General features: G+C 46.6%; 1 protein-coding gene across 1 annotated transcript; it reads right to left on the reverse strand.

Moving 5' to 3' along the window:
• Nucleotides 1-1,595: 1,595 nt before the first annotated feature.
• On the reverse strand, nucleotides 1,596-26,202 carry NAAA (N-acylethanolamine acid amidase). The gene is made up of 11 exons (XM_048482705.1): nucleotides 25,950-26,202; nucleotides 21,107-21,271; nucleotides 19,262-19,388; nucleotides 14,683-14,773; nucleotides 10,543-10,619; nucleotides 9,449-9,621; nucleotides 7,904-7,966; nucleotides 6,549-6,615; nucleotides 4,632-4,660; nucleotides 2,904-2,985; nucleotides 1,596-2,710 (listed from the first exon to the last, which is right to left on the reverse strand). Exons 1-10 carry the CDS (start codon nucleotides 26,153-26,155, stop codon nucleotides 2,910-2,912), a joined length of 1,074 nt encoding a protein of 357 aa, XP_048338662.1. The 5' UTR covers nucleotides 26,156-26,202; the 3' UTR covers nucleotides 1,596-2,710; nucleotides 2,904-2,909.
• Between the last annotated feature and the right edge of the window lie 1,621 nt (nucleotides 26,203-27,823).

Below are 27,823 nucleotides of genomic sequence, written 5' to 3' on the forward strand. Positions count from 1 at the left end.
AGCGCTATTTCTGCATCAATTAAAGAATTAGAAACCGCAGCTGTTTGACACTACTTGAGCATAAACCGGGTCAAAGCAAAGCTCGCTTAACTCCAGATAAAGCAGCGTGTCTGGGTAAGTAGGTAGTGACACTTCGGGTGAGATCCTGATCTCATTAAAGCTCTTGGCAACACTGTTGTTGTTGACTTCAAAACAAAAGTGTCTCCTTTTTTGGTAGATGTAAGGGGGGAAACCAAAACACAAGACAGACCTTACTATTTTATCGTTGCTGTTTGCATAACACTGATTTCACAGCACAAGGTAAAGATAGACACTGAGGACTGACTGAGCATGGTGAAGATATTTTTAAAAAAGATCCTCATTACAACTTGCCTATGTCCCCATGGCAGGGAAGACACGTGAAGATCGGGAAGCTTGTACCTGATACTGAAACAAGTTGTTTGAGTCCTGGTTATTTGCAGAAAACAATAACATGAAGCAAAAACCGTGAGGGCCACGACATCTCTGGTTTAAAAAATAGTAGATGTGAAAGGTCGCAAGTCTTCCCTGCCCAGCCTCAAGACCTAGGTCGAATCCCCACTTGAAATTTGCACGCAGATCCAAACCTGTTCATTGTGAAACCGTGTCTTCATCGGAGTTTCTCCCTCCCCACCGCAGCGAGCACACAGCAGACACACCTGGTTGCAGAACTCAGCAATCCCCACTACCAGGTGAGCTCACTTCACCTGTCTCCCGATTACCTGGTGTGCCTTGATGGGGCGGGACCTTTTCCCACTGTGGAAACGTACATTGTAGGGGCGTGATAAAAAAAACCCAGCGTCTAAAAGTTTAACGTTTAACTGCGCACAGTTAATCGTTACCTGTGTGAACCATTAACGATTCAAAGTTACATGTTTGACTATTTAACGTTTACATCCCCTTCTGCTGACCGATTGCAAAAGCGGAAACGAAACCAAGGAAAGGCTGTGTGTGCATCACAGCGCTGATTGGTTGCCCGAATTCTGCGTCACGCTCCAGGGCGGGAAACGAGTCAGGGTTTCAACCCTCATCCCTCCCCTCAGATCAGCTCTGAACCATGTTAATGGGGTCTATACCACTTGCAACCAGGTCCTGCTGGAACGCGGATTAACAGGGAGAACGAGCGCCAGAAACGGAATCTGCCACACAAGCAATGGGGAGGTCGTTCCTCAAACCTGGTTAGTTTGTGTTTTGAAACCTGGCTAAAATGGTAGTGGGGATTTGACCCTAAAGTTCTGATTCAATGTAAAACAGCTTCATTTGTCTGTCCATGTATGGGTGTATCATGAAGGAAGAGCCATGTATGGACCCTAATTCATCCTCCTTTCTTGGATTGTAGATATGGGTTTATTTAGCACCATATTGTCTAGTTACAGCTTTCTAGGGTCTTTTTTCTGAGAAGGCTCTATCACAGCCATTGCACTCAAAGCAGCGACATCCCTTCTGGGTGATGCTCTAGGAATCTGCCCAATCTCAATGGTGAATTTCCAGTGTTGTCGGACGCGGTGATGTCACTTCAGAGTGACTGTAGGTCTCTGCAAATCCGAGGGAGAAAATAAACCCAAGACACAGCAATACCCCTGTGCTAGACAAGTTTTATTTCCCAGTCCATTCAGTGCAGAAACATTCGTTTTATCCTAAGCACAATCATATAAAAATATTAAACTCTTGATTTCTTAAAACTCTGTTTGAAGGCTAAAACTTTAAGGAATAACATTACTATTATTAAATTTTGTTTGATATCATAGCTGCCAGTTCTTTAGCTGGTTGTCGGTCTTTCATTACAACTAGAGCCTCATCCAGAGGTTTAGGACATTGTAATGCATCGGTGTAGTATTCGTGCCGATCCCAGCAGGGTTGCCTTCTGAATTTGACAGACGTTGATGTTGTCGATTTGAAGATGTTTCAATCATTTCCAGTGTTGTTATTATAAATCTTTTTGCCATGGTCACTAGTGTCACCTGCTCCGGTGACCCATATTCAATACCACAAAAACCTGCACTCTGCAACCTGTATAAATTAAACACATTTGCCTACATCTGCTTATTTTTGCATAGTATGTGCTCTTTTTGCTAGTCATGAGGACATGGCGAACAGCCCTGCCTCTCTGGTCAGAAATCCTACTCTGGCCCACCCTTTTCTCCTGCTCTCTGAAGTATCATCAGACAACATCCATACATTTTGAATCCTGCCCTCACATTCACAGGGACTTGGAACCTGTATATATCAGTCTGCCTGAGTGTTAAGATCTATGGGGTGGAACTTTCCTGAAGGAACCTGGATCGTCTGTAGTAAGGCTGGCAGAGAACTGCCAAAGGATTTTCTCAACCACCCTCCAGCATGAGTGCCAACCCTTGAACTAGGCTTATTTTTTTTAAATCCCAGAAGGCCTTTGAATGCCCGTAACGAATGTTTTTATTGCTCCTTTTATACGGTCATAAACTGATATTTAATGATTCTAAATGATTTAAAGATAATGTTTTACGGTTTGTCAGCTAACCTAGGTGTGGTCATTTAGAGGCAGAAAGGTAGCACAAACATTTCCTAAATAAATACCCCCCTCCCCAATTTTTAGAATATTGAGCTCTCAACACAACACGCGTTCGGTGCCTGTATTCTGCAGCTGCACTGCAGAAAATCCACCCAATATTCATTGATTTCCAAAGAAGTATTCTGTTTCCTTCTTCCTTTCCTGGTTTAAAGAGACAGAAAGAGAGAAAGTTAAACGAGACATGCATCTTCTTGGGGGTAAGTAACAAATGCAGTCAAGCCTCTCCGCCAAAGCAGCCCACCCAAATGCATTTAAGGCCCGTTGAATTAACTGCAGGGTATTTGGGGTGGAATTATAAGGGCCCACCTTGTTAATACACACTGGCATGACTTACACAGTTTCACTTCTGGAACCTGACTCGTGTCATGTACCTCTCAGGTAGTGCAGCACTCATTACAGTGGTATACACAGTGTCCCTGGTTAAAAAAAATGATGGAAAGAATGAGCTATATGGATTGTATGGTTTTCTTCCTCAAATCTGTGCAAGAAGTCAAAACAAACAGCAACAGAAGGTCTCTGGTTAAGGGGGTTTCATTTATAGGGCTGTTTCCGCACGGCCACACTGGGGGTTGGGTCGGCGTACATGACGCCGACCCAACCCCCTGAACCCGCTAAGTCCGCACAAAGCGGTCCCGATAATCTAAAAGGGGAAGACGGAGCGCCACGAGAGCGCCAGCCGTCCGATCGCACCTACCTTTCTTTGTGACTGCTCGTGCTGGCGCTGTCATTTGCCGAGGTCAGGGGACACGCCCCCCCGCCCGGCACGACCGCTCTGGAGTGGGGTAGGAGGTAGATCGATCGGGCAAAGGGGGGAGGGATGGCGCCTTCCATGGTGCTGGAAGCCGCCGTTTTCCAACAACCTCGCTTGGGGAGTGAGGTGGGAAAACGGCGGCTTTGCGCTGCTGGGGAGGAGCGAGGGCGGCGTGGCTGCGAAGCAGCTGCGCCCCCCATGCGAACAGCTCCCTGGGGACGGCATTTTTGCCATCCCCAGGGCGCTGTATTTGGCCCGTGCGGAAAGGGCCTAGGTTAAGGATTTGCACCCAATAAGCACCAAAGATTTAAAAAACCCACAGTAGCAATGCCCTATTGAGAATGCACAGGTAGGTTGTTGTGTGCATGTAAACCTGGAAACAAAACCATTTTTTTTTCAGTCAAGTTGCAGCTAACAGCAATCCCCAAGGGGATTTTAAGGTAAGAGATGCATAGAGGTAGTTTGCCATTGCGTGCCTCTGCGTAGCAACACTAGATCTTCTTGGTGGGCTCCTACCTCACTAGCCAGAGTGGGTCCTGCTTAGCTTATGGCCATGGTGGCGAACCTTTTGCACTCCAGATGTTATGGACTACAACTCCCATCAGCCCCTGCCAGCATGACCAATTGGCCCTGCTGGCAGGGGCTGATGGGAATTGTAGTCCATAACATCTGGAGTGCCAAAGGTTCGCCACCACTGGCTTATGAGATCTGTTCAGACAGGGCTAGTATGGGCCATCCAGGTCAGAACTCTTCACCTCATAGAGTGTCCCATAGGGTATGACAACCCTCCAGGGTTTTAAAGACAAGAGACTAGCAGAGGTGGTTTGCCATTGCCTGCTTCTGCATAGCAACCCTAGACTTCCTTGGTGGTCTTCCATTCAAGTACTAACCAGAGTCGACCTGCTTAAACTGTTGAGATCTAATGGGATCAAGCTAGCCTTGGCTATCCAGGGGCCTTTCCCCACTCGCTTCCATCCCCCCTAGTATGCTGCCAAGCGCTGCTCTGTACAGCAGCGGCATCCCAGGCTGCAGGCCACTTCAGGCGTCCTCACGCACTCCCTCGTGCACTCTGTGCTGGGAATGCAGTCAAAAGCTTGCGCCATTCAGAAGAGAGCCTGGGATGCTGGCGCAGCCTTGAGAGGCGCTGGGAGCAGCAGATTCGGGGCGGCTGCGCTGTCGCCGCCCCTCTCAGTGGGGAGTGGGACCCCGCTGGCTACTTCCTCCTCGAGTAAGCCTTGAGGCTTAAAGTGAAGTGGGGAAAGGGCCCAGGTCAGGTCAGAACCACTGAAGTTAGCAATAAAAAAAACTTACTTGTTCATGATTGGATACATTGACAATACCTGAAATTTTAAAAAAGAAGAAACTTATTCTTTACTCACTGTCCCAAGGAGATAGTGACAATATACATGGATGGGGTTACCCTCTCCCCTTCCCCCCAAGTAACCATTTGGATTAAGCTACACTGAAAGAGATAAACTGGCCCCAGGTCACACAGGAAAGCTTTATGACCAGGGCAGAGATTCCAACCCAAGCCTCAACACTTCAAAACCATAGATCTAACTATTGCTGCACACCACACTGGCTCTCAGGTAAGGAGGGCCTCAGATGAGGAGCAAAAATACCCCCTCTGGCTCGTGATTTAATCTGAACTGAAGGTCACCAGGGTTTCGCTCCAGATGCAGGCCCAGAGCTCAGTCCCAGAAAATGTGCAATGGGAGCTAGGTTGTAATCCAGACTTGCACTTAACCGCTCAACTGGTCACCTGCAAGAATCCCTCGGCATCACCCAGTTCTCCCTTCTAGACAAAGGTGTTCCAAACTACAACGGGTATCTATCTATCTATCTATCTATCTATCTATCTATCTATCTATCTATCTATCTATCTATCTATCTATCTATCTATCTATCTATCTATCTATCTATCTATCTATCTATCTATCTATCTATCTATCTATCTATCTATCTATCTATCTATCTATCTATCTATCTATCTATCTATATCTATCTATATCTATATATATATCTATCTATCTATATCTATCTATCTATCTATATCTATCTCTATCTATCTATCTATCTATCTATCTATATCTAATCTATCTATCTATCTATCTATCTATCTATCTATCTATCTATCTATCTATCTATCTATCTATCTATCTATCTATCTATCTATCTATCTATCTATCTATCTATCTATCTATCTTCCTTCGATTTGGTAGACCGCTCTACCCCCGAAGGGCTCAGAGTGGTATACAAGCCAAAAAAGCCCCAATAAATTACAACTAAAAAGAAAGAGCAAATCGAATAAAACCAATAAAAAGCAATAAAATCAGTAGCAACAATAAACCATCCATAATTAGGTGGATGACGTCCGGTCCTAACCCCAGGAGGGGACCGGCAGATTTTCAAATAAGCGGATGCTACATAGGGCAACAGGGAGGGGCGGAATCAGCGGCCGGCCAGCCCCCCCCCCCCCCCGCCCCAAAGCCCAGTGGAACAGCTCGGTTTTGCAGGCCCTGCGGAACTCACCAAGGTCCCACAATGATGCAATGAAGTTGAAAATTATAGATGCAATGAAGGTGAAAATTATAGATATTTAAAAACCATATCATTGTAAATGCTGGGTGGGATCCTGCCAACTTTTTCACTCAATCTGGCCAAGTTCCCTTCCCCAATTCATCTCACATGGCTTTTCTTGGCCCAGCCCTCCAGCACAGCCATTTCTGGTGCTCAAAGGGGGACCCTTCCTCTTTTTCCTCTATCAGCAGTAAAACTGGTCAGATCCAGCCCATTAAAATGGAAGATGTATGTACACAAACGATTGCTTATTTTGCCTTCTTACATTTTGCCTTCTTACATTGGTCATGCCGTAACATACAGATAAGTTTCCCCTGATTACTGTGAATACAGTAATTAGAATTTTAAAACTATTAAAGTGAAAGCACTGATTGAGATTTTCATTTGGAAATGAAGTCCCTGGGTTATTCAATTTAACTTGCTATGCTTCTTTGTCGCATGCGCTTGTGATGTGTGGGAGTGTGTTTTTGCAGAGGGCTAAATCCCTGAGAACAGCACATCATCTGATATCCTGCCTTTCTCTCTAGACCTTCACTTCCTGTTTGGTATTACTTCGGAAATTCCACCTGAAAGCTCTCAAAAGTGAAAAGTGTTAAATTTAAAAAAACAATAATAGATATAGATATACACAGAATAGAGAGACCATACGTTATAGAGGGACTTAAGATTAATATTTTCTTGGCCAGTAGCGTTCATAGCTTTGATAGCTGGAGTTCTGTAGAATAAAATAAAATATGTACTCATTAATACGACTGATCTCACGCAAATTAACAACGCAGAAACCTGAAAAAGCTGTCACCAAGACTCCTTCTGTACTCAATAGGGTATTTTTTGCACAATCTACACCAGCCATTCTCAACCAGGGTACCGTGGTACCCTGGGGTGCCGTGAGCATGTCCCAGGGGTACCACGGCAACACTACCGCCCCCCCTCATTTTGTGGTGTCTCCCACCGGCGCCAGCAAGGACATGGAGCTGGCCCATGGGGCAGGGCCTGCCACAAGGTCAGCAGCCCCCCCCCCCCCCAGTGCTTCCCTTCACCCTGGGAGGAGAAGGTGGGGTGTGTGGCAATCGGGGCAATGGGAGCGGAAGGTGGAGGGTGGCGGCAGGGGTACCGTGAGATATGAAGAGTGAGGTCAAAGGTACCCTGACGTCAAAAAGGTTGGGAAACACTGATCTACACATTTAGATACATAACATTGTTCCTGGGCAGTATTGTAGCACTCTATAACTGGTGGATGTTGGAAGGTTTTAAAATGGTGGATTTATTGCTATTCAGTTTGAATCTCTGGTATCTGTGATTTTACAATTGTAACAACACCACACACGATCACAGTCATAGAGCTGGAAGGGATCTACTGGGTCATCTAGTCTAACACTCTGCACAATGCAGGAAATTCCCCAACTCCCTCCCTCCTCCCCCCCAGTAACGACTGCTCTTGGGCAGTTCTTGTTGGTTGCCAGGTCAAGCCAGATGACCAGTGGGAGAGGCAGGGACAGGCCATTGTGAGAACGAAGCTGACACTCTTGGGAAAACCCCCAAAGTGACAGTACTAGGTCTAGGAATTGCCATAAAGCCAGCACAGTATAGTGGTTTAGAGCAGGTGGACTCTAATATGGAGAACCGGGTTTGATTCCCCACTCCACCATATGAGCGACCTGGTGAGACGATTTGGGCTGAAGGTTTATTACTGGTCACTTACTGAGCTTCATGGCAGAGTGGGAATTCGAACATGGATCTCCTACACCTGTGGTGGTGAACCTTTGGCACTCCAGATGTTATGGACTACAATTGGCCATGCTGGAAGGAGCTGATGGGAATTGTAGTCCATAACATCTGGAGTGCCAAAGGTTCGCCACCACGGTCCTACACTGTCGCCTAATGCCCTAACAACTACACCTCAACATCAGAAGATGATCACTGTGTAACCAGACACATAGACTAGGTGTCTTCCTTCTATTATAAAAAGCAATCTGAACATAACCACTCCCAATAGCGCATACCTTCGATCATCAGAAGGCGGAGGGGGCTTCCAGTGATCATAATTTGTTTCTACCCGGTACCACCTACAACAGAAAAACCAATTAAATGTTATTACAGTTCCATATAAGTAAAGCATATGGGAATTCAACACTCATATATATATTTAAAGTGGTGGTGGCAGGGAGAATTGGTGGTGGAATTTAGATTTTTAAGTTTGACGTCAGTAAAATCTACAAGATCTCTTAGAGCATTTTTCCTTCTTCTAAGCCAGGGGTCTGCAGCCTGCGGCTCTCCAGATGTTCATGGACTACAATTCCCATCAGTCCCTGCCAATTGACCATGCTGGAAGGAGCTGAAGGGATTTGTAGTGCATGAACACCTGGAGAGCCGCAGGCTGCAGACCTCTGTTCTAAGCCAGAGGTGTCCAACTCTGGTGCCCCAGATGTTCAAGGACTACAATTCCCATCAGGCTGATTAGAATTGTAGTCCATGCACATCTGGGGCACCAGAGTTGGACACCCCTGTTCTAAGTATTTTTCCTTCTTCACCATGAAGCAAAAACATCGAAACTGCTCAAGTTCCCAAAGTATCTGTTTTCCCCTGTCTTCATTCAACTGATGTTTGAGATTGTCTATAATGAAGAATTAGACACGGAGGCAACAAATATTGTATTGTGCAATATCTTTTCCTCATTTTGCACCAGAATTATTGAAATAATCTGATCTTGGGAAACAACTGTTCTCCTGTCACTTGTGGCAACTCCTCTGAGAGGCAATGCTGTGTGCCAGGATACACCCTCAAAACATGTTGCTACAGGGATATTTTTTGTTAAAGTATACCGTGTTTCCCCGAAAATAAGACAGTGTCTTATATTAAATTTTGCTCCCAAAGATGCGCTATGTTTTATTTTCAGGGGATGTCTTATTTTTCTGTGTTCTGTTCATCAGGCATGCTTCCAAACCAAAATTTTGCTATGTCTTACTTTCGGGGGATGCCTTATATTTCGTACTTCACCAAAACTTCTACTACGTCTTATTTTCAGGGGATGTCTTATATTCGGGGAAACAGGGTATTACAACAATATTTTAGACCCCAGCTCTCTTTCTTTTTTAAAAAGTCTGTAGCCCTTTTCCTTCATGAGTTATAAAGGCAAAACATACACGCTGCACATTCACAACAAAAAGGCACAGAAACCTATTTTGCAACGAAAGCTGGGAATTAGTACATTGTCATATTAGACCATCATAACTGTATTGTTACAGTCTGTCAATTGCTATTTGACAACTGCGAACTGTCAGTTGTCTTCTGATTATGTGGGCAAAAAGGGAACAGGACTGACGTGGGCGGAACAAGGCAGAGAAAATGCAGAAGTGGGACGTATAAAGCATGATGCTATTAAGATGCTCCCCCAAATAATGCTGCTATTAGAAAGTCAAGGTGAAGTAGCGCGCAGCAAAGGGCAGCAAAGGTAAGTGGAAAAATGCCCCATGTCTCAATTTCCTTCTGGTTTCTTGGTTGCAGTCTCCCTTTGGTTGATGATGGAGCGAGGAAATATGCCTTCTTACCCTCCATCCATTGCGTCCAAGGGCCAAATATCAACTGGTCCTCTTCTGTTCCTTGTAATGACCATCCCTTCATTGGGCTTTGTTCCCCCGATGATGTAATAGACACCGGCTATTATGGGTGTCTGGGCCAGCATCATAGAAGCAGTCTGATAGCTATCAGCTTTACTCAAAACCTGTATCATAGCAAAAAACAGAGGGGTGTATGTGGGGGAAATCACATGCAATATTATCAGGTTTTATAAAGAAGTGCACCTTCTCACATTGGCAGAGAAGGTAACACGAAAGACATCTTGTGCTTTTAATTGTTACTCAGAAGGAAAAATCGTATCAGATGCAGATTCCTAAATCACACTGCTTCAAAGTTGCTAGGAAGTTTTCTTTCCGTAGAATTCTCAGAGGTATAATAGAAGGGTGGCAACTTATCAGAATCTTAAAAAAAACAAACCAGGCTTGTAGTTTTAAACAGAAGTTTCTAGTCCTCAACCTTGCACAGCTAAGGGCAATTCAGACCTAGAAACAATTATTTTTAACTGGCACATATTTGAAGAGCCATCAACAGAGTTTTAGTGCCAAACCCCTCAGTATTGTCATCACAATTTGAATAACGTCACATCCTCCACTTAAGCCTGATAAGCATCAAAATAAAGTTCAAAACACCCACATTTTGCCTAGTTTGAAATTTGACATCCAAATCTAGCCAGTTTGAGTTTTAAAATTACATTTCGGCTCTTACGCTTTTCAGTCCTCTTTCCCTACTGAAATGTGGCCTCTGTTTACATTCCTCTCTGTCTGCTTTCCCCTCCGTACCTTCTTCCTGTGTTAATTTTCTGACAACATCCTGATGGGGGCTGGAGATTCTTAGAATTATAGCTGATCTCGACTACAGAGATCAGTTTTTCTGGAGAAAATGGCTGCTTTGGAGCATGGACTCTATGAGTTATATTCAATTGAGCTTGCTTCTGCTCCCCAAAGTCCACTCACCCCAGACCCTATCCCCAAGTCTCCTGGAAATTCTGAACCCAAAGTTGGCAACCCTATGGCAACAGACAGCAATGACTGTAAGAAAAGAAAAGAATGAAAACGTGCCCACATACTGTCCTCATGAGCCAGCTGACAGGTACATCGCGGTTTAAGAAAGCAGCTATGGCGTTCTCCCACCATCTACCGCTGTCTACAAAAACAGGGGAATAAAAGTGAGATATCAACGGAACATCAATATATTCTGAATCATTTCTCCACTTATTCTGCTCCATCCTGAAGGCTCAAAATGAGGACTAATTAAATAAAACAGTTAAGTCACAACATGACACGCTCCTGAAAATAATTTATGTCTTACTCCAGTGACCCCATCCCAGATTTTCTAGCAATGCCACTTTTCTTCAAAAGAATCCAGGGTGTTGTACACGAGTCTTCTTCCTGCTTCTATTTTGTTCTGTCAAGCACCAGGAGGTAAAAGAGGCTGAAGAAGAAAAGGGAAAGGGATTTGGGTGTTTTAGTTGATAGTTCCATGGGAATGTCAACTCAATGCATGGCAGCTGTGAAAAAGGCAAACTCTATGCTGGGGTTAATTAGGAAAGGAATTGAGAATAAAACTGCAAGGATTGTCATGCCCTTATATAAAGCAGTGGTGCGACCGCACTTGGAGTACTGTGTTCCGTTCTGGTCGCCATATCTCAAAAAGGATATTGAAGAGATAGAAAAAGTGCAGAGAAGGGCAACGAGGATGATTGAGGGACTGGAGCACCTTTCCTATGAGGAGAGGCTGCAGCGTTTGGGACACTTTAGTTTGGAGAGGAGACGTCTGAGCGGGGATATGATTGAAGTCTATAAAATTATGCATGGGGTAGAAAATGTTGACAGAGAAAAAAATTTCTCTCTTTCTCACAATACTAGAACCAGGGGGCATTCATTGAAAATGCTGGGGGGAAGAATTAGGACTAATAAAAGGAAACACTTCTTCACGCAACGTGTGATTGGTGTTTGGAATATGCTGCCACAGGAGGTGGTGATGGCCATTAACCTGGATAGCTTTAAAAGGGGCTTGGACAGATTTATGGAGGAGAAGTCGATCTATGGCTACCAATCTTGATCCTCCTTGATCTGAGATTGCAAATGCCTTAACAGTCCAGGTGATTGGGAGCAACAGTCGCAGAAGGCCATTGCTTTCACCTCCTGCATGTGAGCTCCCAAAGGCATCTGGTGGGCCACTGCGAGTAGCAGAGAGCTGGACTAGATGGACTCTGGTCTGATCCAGCGGGCTTGTTCTTATGTTCTTAAGAGCATAAGGCCCAAGATCACCCAGTAAGAACTGCGGGTTGGTTGAACCAAGGTGTCACTCTTTACAATTTAGCCCAAACACTACCATGGCCACCCAAAGTTGCTCCAAAGAAGGGAAGCATATTTGTGTGTGTATCTCACAGTAGAGTCAGAAGGGCTAATATAAATGTGTGTGTGTATGTGTTTCTAACCCCCACTGATATAGAGAAAACTATGTAAATTACCATATGCTTTGATAAAAACTTGTGTCGTTCAATGCAACCTAAACAGATTTAGAAGATACACATTTACTTCAACAGATTTAGAAGAATAGAACTGTTGAGGATTGTGTTGCCAAATTCCTAGTCACTGAGGCAAAACAAAACGATTGCTGGCAGATTCCTAGTTCTGCAAAGAAATGGCAGACTCACTGATTATAGGTAAAGTTACCGTATATACTCGCGTATAAGCCGAGTTTTTCAGCCCTGTTTTAAGGCTGAAAAATACCCCCTTGGCTTATACACGTCACTGCTTACCAGCCGGCTCTTCAAGCCTCTGCCTCCGAGGTAGGGGCCAGGCCGGGACGACCTCCCTGCGGCTGCACAAGCCACTTGTTGCTGCCCTCCTCAGAGGGTGAAGGGGAACCCTGGCTGGCTGGGCTTCCTCAAACCTGGGGAGGCAGAGGGAGCTCCTTATTTGGGCAGGATCAAATACAGCCCAATAGATTCTCCACCTCCCAGCTGGCTAGGCTTCCAGCCAGGTGGAGTTCTGGGCAGTGACTCCCACAGTATCATTGCCCAAATAAGGAGCTCCCCTCCACCTCCCAGCTGGCTAGAGGCTTTGTGGAGGTGGAGGGAGCTCCTGTGATGTGTCATTGCCCAAATAAGGAGCTCCCTCCACCTCCTGGTTGCCTGGGCTTCCTCAAACCCAGCTGGGAGGTGGAGGGAGCTCCTTATTTGGGCAATGACATCAGAGGGAGTCACTGCCCAATAAGGAGCTCCCTCTGCCTCCCGGCTTATACACTAGTCGGCTTATACAGGAGTACATACGGTAGATGTTTATTAGAGAACTACATTTCAGATAGGAAAGCTGAGAAACAGATGGCCTTCAGCTATCTAGCTAGCTAGGAAATGAGAGAGAGGAGACTTGTGGTAAGGAGGAAATCAGACCTGAGATTACCAGTCTAAGGGCAGACAAGAGGTGACACAAAAGGACGGAAGGGTCTCTAACATTACAGGCCTATCTGTATCTCAGTCTGTACCTATCTATATCTCAATAGATAGAGAAAGTTAGAGAGAGAAAGAGAATAAATAGAGAAGGAGAGTAGATAGAGAAAGTCAGGACAAAGATTTGGGGGGAGGTTCCTACGAAAGAAAGGACAGAAGCTGGGAGGGGCGGAAGCCAGAGCATCTCTCGTGCATGGAGATTCCCCGCTGCTTCAGGTTGAGTTGGGAAAAGTCTGAGGGTTTGGAGGAGAAGCCTTGGAAAGGCAGGAAAACTCAGAAAGGATGTGATCATACAATCCATCCTCCAAAGGCTTTACGCGGCCTGGGACCCTTGTACCTTCGAGACCGCATCACCCCATATGTCCCTACACGGCCTCTCCATTCGGCGGAGGCCAATTTGTTGGTGGTCCCTGGCCCCTCAATGATGCGGCTGGCCTCCACGCGGGCCAGGGCCTTTACGGCTCTGGCCCCGGCCAGGTGGAACACTCTTCCTCCAGCTGTCCGGGCCCTGTGGGATCTTGGTGAGTTCCGCAGGGCCTGTAAGACAGAGTTGTTCCGCCGGGCCTTTGGAGGGACCAGCCACTGATGGTGCCCCCCCGCCCCATTCCAACAAATGGGACTTGCCGTTCCCCCCCTCCTAGGGAGGATTTTTTTTTAAATGGGGTTTTCTGGACGCCTTCTATTTATTATTGATGCTTTAAATTGTTTTAGCCAGTGTTTTAACTGTACTTTATGTTGTACACCGCCCAGAGCCCCTCGGGGATGGGGCGGTATAAAAGTCCAAACAATTAATTAATTAATTAATTAATTAAGCAGCCTTTGCTTCCAAGGGAATTAATTTCTATAGTCAAGTCAGTTGTAATCCCAGGAACACTCCAGACCCAACCTGGAGGGTGGCAACCGTAGCAAAGATAGAAGGACATAAGGGTGGGGGGGAACTGTTTAGATTCTCCTGAGTCCAAAGCAAGACTTTGGGGTGCTGCTGAAGGGAGGTGGCTTGGAGGTGGGTGAGGCACATCCCTAGAACAGGATGCCAGTTGCTTCCTGGGCTGATGACAACTTGGGGAGTAACCTTGCCCTGCCTCCATCCCATCATCAGTGATCTCCCTGAACGTCCCTCATTTCATCTGGCTCCTCAGCCACACCTACTCAACCTTCCATCTTGAACCCTGGCTGCACAAATCCTTGCAAAACCCCCCAACAGAACTACACTCAACACACATTACACAACCTTCACAGCCCGATGTTGGGGTGAGCCGGCGAACCTCTTAGGGTCTCAGAAAGAGCACAGGAATGCCTGCGCCATCTGTTACCCTCTGGGCAAGCAGACTCACCAATCACAAGACCCCATGACTCACAGGTCACTAGATGTCCTGGACAAAGGGACAAAAGGTGCATACCCCCAGGTATGGATTAGGCCCAGACAGGAGCGTTTCCTCCCGCACGTACGCAGCCCCTATGATTCATGTATTGCGCAATATTCTCCCGCTCTCCCGCCTCCCAACCCGCCTCCCAAAAACCCTAATAAAAGGTGCCAGGGACCAGAGTATGGCAGATTAGCCCGCTACTGGCTTCTCTCCACCGGATGATATCGCTGCGTCTCGCGTATTCCTTGCGTCGCCCGTGACAACTTCAGCCCAACAGATGTTGTACAGCTTTCCAAGTATCCAGAGTATCAAATCTGGGCACCTGTGACACGGAATTTGCACTGCCTGAAATGAATTAGGCCCCGCCCTGATCAGAAAGCCTCACCTCTCTCATCTCCAGAGACTGTAAACTTGTACGGACTTTGTCCCGTCCATAAACCTATGTAACCAAAAAACGTAGTGCCCGTGTACTGTACCTGTAAATTAGAGGGTGAGAGATAACCTGCAGTTAGCCACAATAATGCATGCTATTTTAGCCCCTATTGAAATGTAAAGCAGCATCACGCCAGAGATGGTCTGTGTAATTTAACTTCATCAAACATGGGAGGTTTGAAAAGAGAAACAAGAACCCAAAACTAAAACGGCTCGTCTCAGGGATTTAGAGGGAAGCAATTAAAGGTCAGATGTTGCTAAATCATTAACCAGTATTACAGTGGCAAACGGAACGGGCTGAACCACAGCTATTTATTTGCTGAATCAGATTTCATATCTAACATTTCCTCCAAGACGTTCAAGGCCATTTGATTTTATCCTAAGTCAAGCCTTGCCAGCTAGTTGAGAAGTCAACACCGAGCTTCCCCTGATTCACTGCAAATCCCTCCAGGTCTCCCAAGCAAACTGCAGTTTGTCATTATATGCAAATCATCAAACTGCAGTTTGCGCTTGCTTTTTGAACTAGGCTCAGAAATCTTTGTATTGCTCACCAATTCTTGCTTGAGGGATGAATGTAAACCAGGGTTTCAAAGTTTGTACATAATTGCGAATTGTGTGTGTTAAGTGCCGTCAAGTCACTTCTGATTATGGTGATCCTGTGAATCACTGACCTTCAAAACATCCTATTAACAGTCTTGCTCACATCTTGCAAACTGAGGGTGGTAGCTTCCTTGACTGAGTCAGTCCATCTCACATTGGGTCTTTCTCCTTACCTGCCACCTCCAACTTTTCTTAGCATTACTGTCTTTTCCAGGGACTCCTATCTTTTCATAATGTGGCTAAAATATGATAGCCTCAGTTTAGTCATTTTAGGTTTAGGGACAAATTATATATTGGTTTGCCACAAAGGGAAGGAATTGGACTGTGATATAACTTTTGCTCAAGGATTTTCGCCAACCCTTGTGCTCAAGCAGGAACAGCCAGCCCAACCACACCGGTCAGCTAAACCAGCCAATACCTCACCCTAGCCACCAGGAACAAGTGATGATCTTAACTGCATAACTCCAGCAGTTTAATGTTTGTTTTGTTTATGCCAAAACATAGGGACAAAATGTGAGACGATGGTTCGATATTGTTATGAGCAGCTAGGACTCAATGCTAAATGTACACATCCAAAATTATTGCACTGTGCAATATATCTATATTGTGCAATTTATCTAGATATGTATTTTCTAAGCGCAGTCCCAATCTGTGGAGGAAGAAGAGGAGGAGTTTGGATTTATACCCCACCTTTCAGAGGTGGGATCCAGCAGGTTCTCACCAGTTCCCAAGAGTGGGTTACTAATTATTTGTGTGTGCCGAGAGGGGGTTACTAATTGGGTCCGCTTTTCTGTTAGAAATTCCATTAGGTCCAAAACCCATAAAGTCCTGTTGTTTCCTATGTGGCTGGTTAGCGAAGGTAGAAAACGGGATCATTCTCCCTGTTGGGCTGTTTTAAAAACATGTTTTAGAAATATGGTGAAGTTCCTTGTTTAAGGAAAGTAGCCTTCTTTTGATTTCTAGAAACAAAATTAAGTATTTGAAAGTATTAAGTATTTGACAGGCAGTTAATTAGAGGAGAAGTAGTTGTTTCTGTTGGCAGTAGACGATAGGACTTGCTATAATGAGTTTAAATTATGGACAGAAAGATACCAGCTGGAAATTAGGAACTTTTTTTTTTTTTTCAGGAAGGGTTTTTTTACAGTAATAGAGGAAATTATTAATGCCCCGCCCCTGGAATGCCCGGCCACGCCCCCGTCGTGCCCCGCCACTGTTTGAATCCCACCACCATGGGAACCTGTTACTAAAATTTTTGGATCCCACCTTTCTCTCCTGTAAGGAGTCTCAAAGCAGCCTACAAACTCCTTTCTCTTCCTTTCCCCACAACAGACACCTTGTGAGGTAGGTGGGGCTGAGAGAGTTCTGAACGAATTGGACTAGCCCAAAGTCAACCAGAAGGCTTCCTGTGAAGGAGCAGGAAAAAAATCAGGTTCACCAGATAAGAGTGTGCCGCTTATGTGGAGGAATGGAAAATCAAACCCAGTCCTCCAGATTAAAGTCCACCACTCTTAACCGCTACACCAGATATTTCCCAAATTTGGGAAAACCCTAGATCTGCAGTAAAATCTGAAAAATTAAAATAAAATTGGGAGTTTAAATTCCTTCCAAATTAAATACCATTAAGAAATTTAAGAGGGGTCCAGTGGTAGCTGCTGTGATGGAGCCCTGGTACCTGGTGGCAGCGTTGGTACAGTCCAGAAAACCTTCTAGGCCAGGGGGTCTTCTAGGCCAATTGGCCATGCTGGCAGGGGCTGATGGGAATTGTAGCCCATGAACATCTGGAGAGCAGCAGGTTGCAGACTCTTGTTCTAGGCCATGGGTTGCCAACCTATGGCGATCCAGATGTTCATGGACTACAATTCCCATCAGCCCCTGCCAGCATGGCCAACCCGTCTAGGCCCCCCTGTGGAAGAAGAGACCTGGAGTCACCCTGGGCTCACAGCAACTCCCAGAAATTGCCGTTGTTGTGGCCTGGCTCCAAGGTGAGTCAGACCGGACAGTGATGGGAAGGGGAGATTGGCTCTCCACACAACTAAGGGGAGAGGGGATCCTCCCATCAGTTTCACGGCCCCCCCCCTTGTCTAGTCTACTCTAGTATAGTAGACTATGCTACTGAAGATTCCAGAAAAGGATTGCATGTATAAATGCTCTTGGACACCAGCTATACCTCCAAAACTCCTACATAAAAACTGACAAGACCACACTTGGGATGAAACTGAGTGCTAATACACTAAAATGACAGGTAAGTCTCTTTGGGAGAAGTCACACGATTGTAATGATCAGCGCAAGGCTGTGCTGTTCATAACATTAAAGGATACAGTCTTATTATTATTTCCATTCGCTGTATATCTTGTATCCCATGTGCAATTCTTTTTCTTTAAGTCTATAATCAATTTGCTGCTCTCAGGACATATATCTGTTCATAATATCCGCATCTCAAGCAAATCTGTATTCTCCCTCCGGAGACATTCCCGTGTAGCAATTAAAGGAGCCAAAGATACTTACCTGTCATTTTAGTGTATTAGCACTCAGTACTGTATATTGAATGTGTTTGCTTATATGTATCAAAAATGTATAGAATATAGCCACAGAGCAGCATACGTGCGTCACGTGTTTCTTTCGGTCCTTATTCCCCAGTTCTTAAAGGGCGCATGTACTTTCATTCATTATTATGAAACTGAGCCCTCCCCTCAGCAAAGCGATGCCTTGCAGAAGAGGAAGGAAGAACAAAATAACCTCCCTTGCTCTTCTTCACTACGCCCCTCCCAGCACTCCTCTGTGCAGATTCTACTGCTCCAGAAATAACTATTCCGAGGGGCGGAAGCAGCTTCAGGAACACGGGAGAATACAGGAAAACTTTGAATTCTGTGCATGGAATGACAGGCTGATAACTTTTAGTATTTATAAAGAGGCTAAAGTAATAGGGTAGGGCAGTGATGGCGAACCTTTTAGAGACCAAGCGCTCAAATTGCAACCCAAAACCCACTTATTTATCGCAAAGTGCCAACGCGGCAATTTAACCTGAATAACCCCCTCAAGCAGGGGCCAGCAAGTCCCACATGCGCCACTCTGTGCCTCTCTAGGATCTCTGCTGCCTCCCCCTCCCCCCCCCCCCCCGGGGCAGCAGCCACCTGGAGCACAGCCACCAGGCCCGCCAGCCGAGTCCTCCCTGCTCGCTGAGGTGCATGCACATTAAGTCCAGTGGCCCAGGCCAGCCTAGATGTGTGTGTGTGTGTGGGGGGGGGAGATCCACCCCACATTTTACGACTAACTTCAGCGCGCACAGTGTCCCACAGAAAGGGCTCTGGAGTGCTACCCTCTGGTACCCGGAAGAGTAGGTTCGCCGCCACATCAAGTTAGGGTATCTAACTAGAGGCACCATGGTATGCTCCAGCACCTTTCTTGGTGCTGTCCAAGAGGTTTTAAAAATCAGGTAGTGACAGGTATGACTTTTGCCCAGTAAGGCTTCAGATTGGTCACACAGATTTTAAAAAAATATTGCTTTGGCAGCAGCTGCGGCCACAGCTCAGGATCTTCACTGTGTGACTGAAGGGAAGCCGTGACACCCATTTTATGGCCAGCTCTGCCTCCTGCAGCAATTTCCATGCTATGTCAGAATGCCAAAGATTCCCTCAGGTTTAAAGAGGTTAGGGACTCCTGATGAAGAACTAGGATCTAAGAGATCCAAGTTCGAATCCCCATGAAGTTCAGTGGATGACACTGGTTCATACCCTCTCTCAGTCTAACACACCTCACAGGGGTGTTGTGAGGACATTGCAGATGTATTGTGAGAAGGTCGCAGAGGCTCCCTAAAGAATTAATGACCAAGTGGAGAGATTCGAACCAAGGACTTCCCAGGTTGCAGCTAACCCTCTTAACCACTACACTATGCCATCAGTGATTCCAAACCACAGCTAAAGCCCACTATATACCTCCCCATTCCTTAAGAAGTCCACGTCAATGGTAATATTGCGAAGAATATCTCCAAAAGGATAATCCAGATTTCGGCCATGGTAAATATTTCCATAAATATCCTGGGCAATGATGCTAGTGCAGAATCTGTGGGAGAAGAACGGAAAGAGAAAAAACCGATATATACTAACAGGTACACTTTTCTGACCTTAAGATGTCACAGGTTTCTGAGGAAACAAGATGGCCGCATTGTTTCTTGCAGCCTCAATGGCACCTCCTTGTAGGCAAGGCAGTTCTAATATGTCTGAATAAACTCTTTTGCCTTTGAGGAGAAACCATGGCTAAGTGGTAGAGCACCTACTTAGCATGGGTTCAAAGTCCCAGGTTAAATCCGGCCAATGCAATTCAAGAAAGACATTGATATGGCCTATGAGGAGAGACTTAGGGAGCTGGGGATGTTTAGTTTGGCAAAGAGAAGGTTAAGGGGATGACATGACAGCCATGTTTAGATATTTGAAGGGGTGTCATGTTGGTGAGGAAGCAAGCTTGTTTTCTGCTGCTCCAGAGACCAGGACCAGGACTAATGGTCAAGGAATGGTCAAGGAATGGTCAAGGTGAAGGAAAAGAGCTTCCACCTAAACATCAGGAAAAACGTCCTGTCACTAAGGGCTGTTTGACAGTGGAATTCACTACCTCGGAGTGTGGTGGAGTCTCCTTCTTTGGAGGTTTTCAAACAGAGGCTGGATGGCCATCTGTCAGGAGTGCTTTGATTATGTGTTCCTGCACTGAAGAGGCCCTTGGGGTCTCTTCCAACTCTATGATTCTAATTTCTCTGTTTGGAGGACGGGGAGGGGAAAGGGCTTGAAAAACAAAATAATCTTTGCATTTATCTGGCACCTTGAAAGTTCAAGAGTCTTACATCTCTTACCGTAATATTAACAATCCTTATGAACAGTCCCGTGTAGCAGAGTCACCTCAGCAAAGGAGTTTCAAATAATTTCACTGTTACTGAAGATGCCAGAAATTTATCCTAGACCTTCTGTGTGCAAATCATAGGCTCCGCCACTGAACAAGAGCCCCCTCTCAGAATGCGCCCTTCTCTTACATGCTGTGATTTAAAATACATTCCAGATCGTCTTCAAGGTGCTGGTAATAACCTTTAAGGCCTTACGTGGCATGGGGCCCTCATACCTACGGGACCGCATCACCCCTTATGTCCCACATAGGCCACTACGCTCGGCGGTGGCGGAACTGCTGGTGACCCCTAGCCCCGCGATGATACGGCTGGCCTTAACCCAGGCCAGGGCCTTTACGGCTCTGGCCCCTGCCTGGTGGAATGCTCTACCTCCATCGGTCTGGGCCCTGTGGAATCTTGGTGAGTTCCGCAGGGCCTGCAAGACAGAGCTTTTCCACCGGGCCTTTGGAGAGGCTGGCCGCGGCTTTACTACCCCCCACTGAAATTGTAATTGAGGCTGCCAATTTCCATCTTTTGTCATCTTGGTCGGGCCTGCTGTGATTCCATCTGGGCCCGCCTGTTCCCTCCCTTTCTTCTACTTATCTTTCTCTTTTTTCCTTTCTTTTTAGCCTTAGGATCGGGCGTCTATTTGAACTGTTTTAAACTGTGTGTAACTGCTGCTGGAGTTTTAATATGTTTAAGTTGTGTCGCTTGAGTTGCTGTTGGACAACAGTCATGTTGTGAGCCGCCTCGAGCCCTCCGGGGAAGAGGCGGCCTATAAATTTAAAATATAAATAAATAAATAAATAAATAAATACATACATACATACATACATACATACATACATACATACATACATACATACATACATACATACATACATACATACATACATACATACATACTTACGCGGTGGATTCATAAGCCAAATTGAGTAGCAACCCATCCCCAACATTAACCCCCACAGCTTTGCAGAGTCCCCGGATCTCTCCAGCAAACGGTTCCGGGACGTACAATTCAAGTTTTTCAGCTATAGGTCGAATCACAGCGTGAACCCACTTGGGGACAACTGAACTGGAAGGCAAGGAAACAAAACAGAAAACTGTCACTGACTTTGAAGGAACTTATATATATATATAAACCTTTATTAGGCATAGAATCCATATAACAGCCTACATTGTCCAAACAAGTATCCCATACATGAGAACCATCGCAGGTAATCATTCCAAAGTTTCTATAAGGAACCTAGCTACAAAAGTTAAAATCTCGGAGGCGGAATTGTTTAGTAGAAACGTAATCTTCCCCACAGCAGAGTATTCATTAAAGATTACAGGACAAAGAGCAAAAAGTCTGGTCCTAGATCCCTCGTATTTGGGGCAGTCGAGCAATATATGTTCCGTGGTTTGAATCGCTGTGATACAATGAGGACATTTCCGCTCTTGCAGGTCGATTTTTCGGAACCTTCCTTGCAACATAGAGCAAGGGAAGGAGTTACAACGAGCCCTACTGATTATCCATCTACACCTGGGCTCCTGAAGTAAACTCAAATAATCTGCCATGCGATTGATTTTAAATTTGATGTTAAAAAAGAGGGGGGAGCAATTGCTTCTTGCCTTGTCCTGCAGAACTTGAAACTCTGGATCTAGCAGTTGCCTTTTTAATTGAGAGAAGATTTCAGAAGCAGGCAGCATTTGCAAGGCTTCCCAGGAAAATCCCAGGGAAAGTATTTTAGTTTCCACTGCCCGCCACCACTTAGATTCATGAAGCTGGGGGAGGATAAGACTGTCAGTATCTGAGTTAAAGCACAGGCGGTGAAGGAACTTCATAGCGCAGTAACAGAATACTTGTGGTTCATGTCAGAGAATGTGGCTTTAGAGCAAGGGAGTCATACATGTAGTCCAGAGGCCAAACTTGACCCCTTGGGAAGGTTCATCAGGCCTTTAAGCCAACTGAGGCAACCTCCCCCCAACCTGCTCCCGATCGGGCCTGGCACCTCCCCCAGTGCCAACGTTGGCTGGGAACCTGCTGTAGTGCCCCCCGCCCCCAACTCAGTTCCAGCCACCTCCCTGGTACAATCTGGGCTGACTTATCTTCTGTGGGCTCACCAGCTGAGACAGTTCCCCCCAGTGGTGGGATCCAAAAATTTTAGTAACAGGTTCCCATGGTGGTGGGATTCAAACTGTGGCGTAGCGCCAATGGGGCTGGGCAGGGCACGACGGGGGCGTGGCCATGCATTCCGGGGTGGGGCATTCCTGGGAGGGGCTGTGGCAAGGACGCAGCCGCTGCGCCGGTCCTTGGGCGGGAAACGAATGCACACAGGCGCAGGTTGCCACGCACGCCGGTGCACCTCCTGCTAGACTGCTTCAAGTTCTGCGCGCCACTGCTGAGAGGAGGGGCGTAACTAAGGCAAAAGGCACGTGGCAAAATCACCAATTAGTAACCCCCTCTCGGCACACACAAATAATTAGTAACCTACTCTTGGGAACCTGTGAGAACCTGCTGGATCCCACCTCTGGTCCCCCCCCCCCCCACACCAGTGCTGAACACCTCTTCCAGTGCTGATCTGGGCTGGCAGGAACTGCAGGCTCACCAGCAAAGGCAGCCCCCCCGCCCCAGGACCCAGCGTGGCCAAGTCACATTTATTTCATTTCCAACCCTTGCAACAAATCAGTTTGACAGCCCTGCTTTAGAGTGCAAAAGGAAGCCGAATAGATCAGGCACATCCTCCGAAGATGCCAGCCGCAGATGCAGGTGAAACATCAAGAGAAAATGCGATGGGAACACGGCCATACAACCCAGAAAACCAACAACAACCCAGTGATTCTGGCCGTGAAATACAGATCAGGCAGAGATTGCCCAAGGTCGCCTACTAAGCTTTCATGACAGAACATGCCTTAAACCAGGGTTTTCCACATTACTAGTCAGAAAGGAAAAGCCACAATATTCACAAAAGGCCGAGTAGAGGTTTTTCACACTGCTTTTGAAGTTAAATACATAGAAATGTAGCGCCTGAAGGGTCATCTAGTCCAACCTGTTGTACAAAACTGGAAATTCATGCCTATCTCCACCGCAACTTCCCTAGTGGCCCCCACTGTGTTCCCTGAGGAAGACAAGCTCTCCCCCTCTTCAGAACACTGGGGCCAATATGGCCTGGATGAAAACCCCAACTTGACCCCAAATCAGTAATTGTCACTATCCTGGCCCATAAGAGAGGGTCATGAAATCTGAGTTTGGCAAAGGCTCTCCAGTGAAATAAGGGCAAAAAGGAAATTCAAAACCTACAAAGAAGGCTAAAGTGAGCCAGCGTGGTATAGAGGTTAAGAGCAGGTGCACTCTAATATGGGGAACCAGGTTTGATTCCCCGCTCTGCCACTTGAGCTGCGGAGGCTTATTGGTGAACCAGATTAGCTTGTGCACTCCAGCACACACTAGCTGGGTGACCTTGGGCTAGTCACGGTTCTTTGGCGCTCTCTCAGCCCCAACCACCTCACAGAGTGTTTGTTGTGGGGGAGGGGAAAGATAGAAGAAGAAGAAGAGTTTGGATTTATATCCCCCCTTTCTCTCCTGCAGGAGACTCAAAGGGGCTGACAATCTCCTTGCCCTTCCCCCCTCACAACAAACACCCTGTGAGGTAGGTGGGGCTGAGAGAGCTCTGAGAAGCTGTGACTAGCCCAAGGTCACCCAGCCGGCGTGTGTGGGAGTGTACAGGCTAATCTGAATTCCCCAGATAAGCCTTCACAGCTCAGGTGGCAGAGCTGGGAATCAAACCCAGTTCCTCCAGATTAGACACACGAGCTCTTAACTTCCTACGCTACTGCTGCTCCTCCAGAACAGAGTACACTGGTATGTTTTGTGTGATCTAGACACTATACTTCCCGTGATCCAGCCCAAAATAGCATCTGCCTTCTTAGCTGCTGAATCACATCGCTGTTCTGTGTATGACTGAACAAGAGTTCTCTGGGACATGCAGAATGCCCCTGCAACCAACTAACCACAGTTCACCCACACAAATCTATTGTTGGGGGTTGGGCACATGTAGGGTTGCCAACTCTGGTTGGAAAATTCCTGGGTATTTGGGGATGGAGTCTGGAAAGATGGCATTTGGAGAGATCTTCACCAGGGTATAATATCACAGAGACCATCCTCCAAGTAGCTACTTCCTCCAGGGGAGATGATTTGTGTCATCTGAACATCAGTTGTAACTCTAGGAAATCTCCAGGCCCCACCTGGAGGTTGGTAAACATTGGTGACTGGGTGTACACAAGCATACATGGTACCCAGACTGCCATTATTTTCTCATTCATAAGATTCAGCTCTTTCCACTATTCAAAAGGGCCTCGTGGTATCCTTGGAAAATCCTTCCTGTGAATATGTCACCTGAAGTGATCTGCCTGCTTACTCTGCGAAGATAAACATGCATTTTGTACCTGCTCAGGGGGACTTTAGTCTTTTCTCCACAAGTTCCAAAGTTAAGCCCTGAGGTTGATAACACTCGCCAGTACTAACGGTATGTTTACATTTTACAGTCAGTATATACAGGTTGTTTTCCATGTTACTTTTATTTGTTAAGGCCAGCCTAGTAAATGGTCCATCTCTTCCCATTTATTTTGGGTCCCAATGGAGACGCAAATCAGCTTACATCATTGTTGTCTCCCACATCTTAATTCTTGCAACAACCCTATGCGATCTGGTTGTGGTGGGTTTTCCGGGCTGTGTGGCCGTGGTCTGGTGGATCTTGTTCTTAACGTTTTGCCTGCATCCGTGGCTGGCATCTTCAGAGGTGTATCACGGAGGAAAGTCTGTTACACAGTCTGTTACACGGAAGTCTGTTACACATTACCCTGACATCATCAAACCCCTATCCTTGACATCATGAGACCCCATGCTGTGACAAGACCCCCCTACCCCTGATATCGTCAGACCCCACGCCATGACATCACAGGACGACCCCCTACCTCTGAAATCAATAGGCCCCGTGCTACCACATTGCAGGACTCATACCCCTGACATGATACCCCTGACACCATGACTCTCAATTTGGGAAGCAAGGACTTGACGACCCTAGCAACCACCCAATATTTCCGGCTACAGATCTGGCTACTGTGCATTTAAGAGCTCTTTCATTTGCAGCAATGAGCCAGTGGTTAACCAAAAGGATGGACAAAGAGTCTAGGAACAGCACGCATATTTAAAACCACAACAAAATAACAACAGTGTGTAATAGACTTCCCTCTGTGATACGCCTCTGAAGATGCCAGCCACAGATGCAGGCGAAACGTTAGGAACAAGATCCACCAGATCACGGCCACACAGCCCGGAAAACCTACCAGAACCAGTTGAATTCGGCCGTGAAAGCCTTCGACAATAAATTAACAAAACTTTAATATATTACAAACAGTATGTATGTATGTATGTATGTATGTATGTATGTATGTATGTATAAATAATAAAACAAACAACCGACCGACCGCTATTTGTCAGTCTCTTGGTTCCCTGCTTTATTTGGGCTGAAGATTTTACTTCCCCTTTCGCAGCGACCAGCAAGAACCTTTCCAGCTGGCCTTTGAAAAGCTCGCCCGGAGGATGTCTGCAGCCCTTAAAGGCACAGGCGCGTTTTCTCCGGGGCCGCCCCCTTTTCCCCGCACCGCTGGAAACCGCGCACTGGAGCTCCGGCTCCCAAGTCCGAGGAGGACTTCCCCCCCCCCGCCCATCTCCCCGGGAGGAGGGGCTCCGGCAGCCCCCCGGGACTCACTCGATGACGCCGGCGAGAGCGGCCCGCAGGTACGCGGGGTCGAAGCGCGCGGACACCGGCAGCCAGCGGAGCTCGGGCGCGACGTCCAGGCTGACGTTGCAGTGCATAGGCGCCCAGGAGCCCCCGGCGAGCACCCCGGGGCCGCGCCATTGCAGCAGCAGCAGCAGCGCCCAAGCGGTGCAAGCGGCTCCCGGCAGCCGCCCCATGGCTGCCTGTGGTGCTGCTCGTTGCAAGGCGAGCCGGACACCGGGGGGGAAAGTGGCGGGGAGGAGCAGAAGAGGAGGAGAGACGGGCCCGGGGGGGGGGGGGGGCGGGCGGAGGAAGCGCGGCTTGACAAAGCGCCGCGGTGAGCAAGGCGCCTCCGGGCCTGGGCGCACGTGAGCGACCGCACTTTTGGAAACGCCCCGGCAGGTGCCAGGCACGAGGCAACCCGCCAACTTTGGCCCCGCTTCACCTGATGGGTTTCTGCCTGCCGCACAGCGCATTGGAGCCTCAGGTGGCCAGCCAGTGTAGTTTGTATCCCATTCTTGTTCCTAGGAGATCAGTATAGTTTGCATCTTATTCCTGGGAGATCAGTGTAGCTTGTATCCCATTCTTCTTCCTAGGAGATCAGGGCAGGGTTCATGGATTCCACCCCTCTTCTTCGCTATATTATCCTCACAACAACCCTGTGAGGTGGTGAAGACTGTTCAACAGTTGTTCCTAGGAGATCAGTGTAGTTTGCATCTTAAGAACTAGCCTGCTGGATCAGACCAGAGTCCATCTAGTCCAGCACTCTGCTACTCGCAGTGGCCCACCAGGTGCCTTTGGGAGCTCACATGCAGGATGTGAAAGCAATGGCCTGCTGCTGCTGCTGCTGCTCCCGAGCACCTGGTCTGCTAAGGCATTTGCTGTCTCAGATCAAGGAGGATCAAGATTGGTAGCCATAGATCGACTTCTCCTCCATAAACCTGTCCAAGCCCCTTTTAAAGCTACCCAGGTTAGCGGCCATCACCACCTCCTGTGGCAGCATCTTCCAAACACCAATCACACGTTGCGTGAAGAAGTGTTTCCTTTTATTAGTCCTAATTCTTCCCCCCAGCATTTTCAATGTATGCCCCCTGGTTCTAGTATTGTGAGAAAGAGAGAGAAATATCTCTCTGTCAACATTTTCTACCCCATGCATGATTGTATAGACTTCAATCACATCCCCTCAGCCGTCTCCTCTCCAAACTAAAGAGCCCCAAACGCTGCTAACAATAGTTCATAAAGTCTTGCCCCAATAGTTCATATAGAAATAAAATATTTGACTCTATATAGGGCTTATTCTCTGACACGCACAAACAAAAAAAAATCCCTTTCCCTTATATGAAAATAGCAGCTGCCAGTCTTCAGGTAGGCCATGTAAGAACAAAATAACTTGAAGACTGGAAACTTAATAATGTTTAAGATATAATAACTGGGCTAGTAAAAATGCTCAGAAGTATATAAATAATAAAGATTCTAAAACCTTACAAAGTCTGTCTGATAAATAGAAAATGTTATATTGGGATCCATTATGTAATATGTACTTAATATCATGAGGGTTAGATTTCTTTTTCTTTGATGTAATCGTGTTTGTTTTCTATTATTCTGCTTTTTTTCCTTGTATGTTTAATAAATGTTGAAAAACAATTAAAACATTATTTTTTAAAAATAAGCTGGAAGGAATCCAGAACAGGGCCATGAGGTCAGCAGTGTAGAGACCACGTCTTATGAGGAGAGGTTAACAGAACTGGGAATCTACATTGGAGAAGAGATGTTTGCAAGGTTATATGATTGCTGTTTTCTGATACCAGTGTAGTTTGTATCCCATTCTTCTTCCTAGGAGATCAGGGCAGGGTTAATGGATTCCA

The sequence above is a fragment of the Sphaerodactylus townsendi genome, unplaced genomic scaffold, assembly GCF_021028975.2.
Source record: "Sphaerodactylus townsendi isolate TG3544 unplaced genomic scaffold, MPM_Stown_v2.3 scaffold_20, whole genome shotgun sequence".
Lineage (NCBI taxonomy): Eukaryota > Metazoa > Chordata > Lepidosauria > Squamata > Sphaerodactylidae > Sphaerodactylus > Sphaerodactylus townsendi.